Source organism: Myotis lucifugus, unplaced genomic scaffold (assembly GCF_000147115.1).
Source record: "Myotis lucifugus unplaced genomic scaffold, Myoluc2.0 scaffold_84, whole genome shotgun sequence".
NCBI lineage: Eukaryota > Metazoa > Chordata > Mammalia > Chiroptera > Vespertilionidae > Myotis > Myotis lucifugus.
Window position 1 is genome coordinate 2731356 of NW_005871132.1, and position 3645 is coordinate 2735000.

General features: G+C 58.3%; 1 protein-coding gene across 1 annotated transcript in view; it reads left to right on the forward strand.

Moving 5' to 3' along the window:
- The window catches only part of NR1I2 (nuclear receptor subfamily 1 group I member 2), an 11097-nt gene that overhangs the window by 5653 nt on the left and 1799 nt on the right, over positions 1-3645 (forward strand). Inside the window, exons 3-5 of the mRNA XM_023755802.1 lie at positions 728-1118; positions 2812-2956; positions 3112-3226. Of these exons, the coding sequence (XP_023611570.1) occupies positions 728-1118; positions 2812-2956; positions 3112-3226 (651 nt within the window). The remainder of the gene's footprint in view (positions 1-727; positions 1119-2811; positions 2957-3111; positions 3227-3645) is intronic.

Genomic DNA, 3645 nt, shown 5'->3' on the forward strand with positions numbered 1-3645 from the left:
CCTCAAAGACTGGCCCCTGCGGAGCATCAGGGCGGGGACTTGTTAGTTAGGAATGCAAGTTCTCAGATGCCTCCAGGCTCCAATTCAGATACCTGAGGCCGGGCCCACAGTCTGTATTTTGACAAGACCCCCTGGGGGGTTCTCACACACGCTCAGGTTTGCTTCCTCCTGCAACAGGTGGGAACCGGGTCTGAGCCATAAATGGAGTCTTAGAAGCTGAGTTGTCCCAGGCTTGCTGGGGTTCAGGACTTAATGAAAACAGGGCTAGGGCATGCTGGGGGTCTGACGTCTGTGAACTGGTTTTACTGATTCAAGAAACGTTAGTGATCTCAGCACCGTCAGCCACGTCTCAGCTCTGTGCCCTCTCCCCTTCGATGCTCATAGTGTCCCCGGGTGACCTGCTCAGCTCAGAGGACTGGTAGCCAGGGCCTCCAGGAGTCTGTTCTTTCCATCTGTAGACCCCAGACCCTTCCCTGAGTCTCCCAACTACAAGGCCAGGGATGCTTGGGGCATAGTTAAGGGTATAGGCCCTCTCACCCTCCCCAGGGACAGGGAGCAAGCCCATGTCTGATGGGGCGGGGCAGGGATGTGAGGGACATTAATTCACAGATCCAGAAAGTGCACCACCTGATAGGAGACCAGGGAGAAGAAGCAAGTGCTGTGTGTGTGTGTGTGTGTGTGTGTGTGTGTGTGTGTGTGAAGTGTGTGTGGGCGTTTCTGCCTGCAGTTGTGCATCCTCTCAAGCCTGCTGCTGTGGGTGCCCATCCGGGGCCTGCGTGGGAACCTGTTGGGGTAGACATGCTGCCTACCTCTCCTTTCTCCACCTCCTCTCGGTCCCAGCTGCCAGAGGTGCTCAGCAGTGGTCACGAGCTCCCAGAGTCTCTGCAGACTCCACCTGGGGAAGAAGCTACCAAGTGGAGCAAGATCAGAGAAGATCTGTCCTCCCTGAAGGTGGTCTCTCTGCAGTTGCGGGGGGAAGACGGCAGCATCTGGAACTACAAGCCCCCCGCCGAGGGCAGTGGGAAAGAGATCTTCTCCCTGCTGCCTCACATGGCTGACATGTCAACCTACATGTTCAAAGGCATCATCAACTTTGCCAAAGTCATCTCCCACTTCAGGTGGGGCACAGGGGCTGGGTGGAGGATGGGTATGGGAAGGAGCAGAAAATGGCCAACAGGTTCAAAGGCTCTGGGCTAGATCCTCCTGAAGTTGGGTGATGTTGGTGCCCAAAGACCCTTCTTTGTCTCTGCCCCCCAACTCCGGGGACCTGGCACTGGGGGGGAATGGAGCCCCTGCTGCATGGCTCCTTAGTTGGGGGACAGTGAGCCGGCCCTTTAATCCCACTGGGTCTCAGCCCCCTCATCTACTAGAAGGAGCTAACGATGCCCACTTGCTGGGCTGTCCTATGAAATAAGAAAAGATCTGAAGAGCATCCAGCTCATATATGATGGACAGTCAGTAGTCATTCCCTCCCCTATTGCTCCCCAAACGGGCAGGAATCACAGCTTGGCAGTTCCAGAACAAGGAGAGTTGGAAGGAAAGGGAAGGAAGTCCAGAGGGAGGAGAGAGGCAGGCACAGACACCGGGTCTCTAGCAGTCACCGTCAGAGGTGGTTGAGAAGGACCTGAGGAGGAAGGGCAGTCCTAAGAACCAGGTCAGGATTCCCCACAGCGAGGTGTGGGGGCAACAGCCATGGGGCAGCAGGGCAGCGAGAAACCCCGGATCCTCCTGCTGTGTGGCACACGCTGCCCTGTGACACGTAACCTGTCCGGGCTGGAGATGGTGCTGGGCATACCTGTTCCGGGGTGGCCGCCTGGCCTTGCCAGGCCTGCTCAGGTGCAGCCGAACAACACACGAGAGCCTGATCTCCTCAGCAGGCAGGGGGCAGCTCTATTCCAGGAGCCCAGGGGTGACACATAGGACTTATCCACAGGCTGGAATGGAGGTCAGATTGTGGCAATGAGGTCAAAGGAGCAGGAGTAAGTCCTACCTACGCTTGTGGACCTTGACGGTCCCCACCGACACCCAGTGGCCGTGGTACAACACTAGGATGGGAGGCCACTCACCCAGTCCCACGGCCACAGTTCTGAGCACAACCGCCCAGGAGCTGGCATTGCGATCACCCTCGGTCCACAGAGAGAAAGCAGTTCACTGAGCCAAGGCACTCGCACAGGCTCACAGCTCACAGAGGCCAGAGTTGGGAGCACAGAGTACAGAGTTCAGGGCCACTACCTGCCCGTCCCGGGCTGGGGCCTGGGGAGAGAAGGCGAGTATAATCGATTTCACATTTCACGGCATCTGTCGCTCCGTAGAGTGGATCTGAAAGAAGAGGGTGCATGGAGCTCGTGCCAAAGGAGTGGCAGCGGGAGAAGGACCCCGTACAGACGTCTAGGAGGCAGAGACAGCTTGGCCTGAAGGATTAGCAGGGTTTAGTCAAGTGAAGCTAAAGAGGCAATCACTCCATGTGGGGAAACTGAGGCAGGAAGGATGAGGCCAGGGACCAGGAGCCAAGGCATCGGCTGTGGGTCAGTGGCTGTGCAGGGAGTTGGAGGAGAGGGGGCTAGGCTGGAAGGGACGTCTGTCAGTGGGGAGTCCCTGAGGTGGGGGAGGCTGGAGAAAGGGGCAGGGAGGGGTGACCTGCTTGGCTGGGTTGTGAGGGACAGAGATTGGAGGCAACCAAAAGCAACTGGAGTAATCCTCAGGGCTGGAGCCCATCCTGCCCCTGCCCTTTCCCCCGATTTCTGGATTGTGGGAGTGGGGCTGGCCAGTGGCGGCTCCCCTCCCAGGCTCCCCTCTCATCCCCTCTGCCAGGGACCTGCCCATCGAGGACCAGATCTCCCTGCTGAAGGGCGCCGCCTTTGAGCTGTGCCAGCTGAGGTTCAACACGGTGTTCAACGCGGAGACCGGGACCTGGGAGTGTGGCCGGCTGTCCTACTGCTTGGAAGACCCTGCAGGTGCCCAAGAGCCTCCTGCCTGCCCTGGCAGAGGGAGGGAATCAGCCGGGCAGGGGAGAGGAGCCAGCCGCGATGTGCATGTCCTGGGACCGCAGGGCAGAAGACCTGGGTGAGGGAGGCCTGGGACTGGGTCCTCATGCCGCACCCACCCACAGAGGGCTTCCAGCAGCTGCTGCTGGAGCCGATGCTGAAGTTCCACTACATGCTGAAGGAGCTGCGGCTGCGCGAGGAGGAGTACGTGCTCATGCAGGCCATCTCCCTCTTCTCCCCAGGTGGGGACCCCGCGGCGCTCAGCCTCCCCCCGCCCCCCACCCCGAGGCTTGCTCGACGGGGGGGGGTTGCATCGAGGGGATGGGGTTTATATTGTTTATATTTTGTTTTGTTTGAGGCATAAAGGTGGTGTGGGGGTCATATCCCTAAGGAACGAGGTACCCGATATCAGACAAATAAGTAGTGATCACCGAAAATGTACGCCGCGTGACACCATTGCTCGCCCACCCAACAACCCGCCACATTTATAGTGTCTTAGTTGTAGATATAGTTTATTATTATGTGTAATTTGACTCGCAGATGTGATACGCACAGGAAGTCTCTAAATAGCGGTCGAACAGGTATCCTGCCGACCTGACACTCGCAACCGCACAAGACGACAGCACGACTGCGCGTCCCCGACTTCGTTCAGCAGCACGGA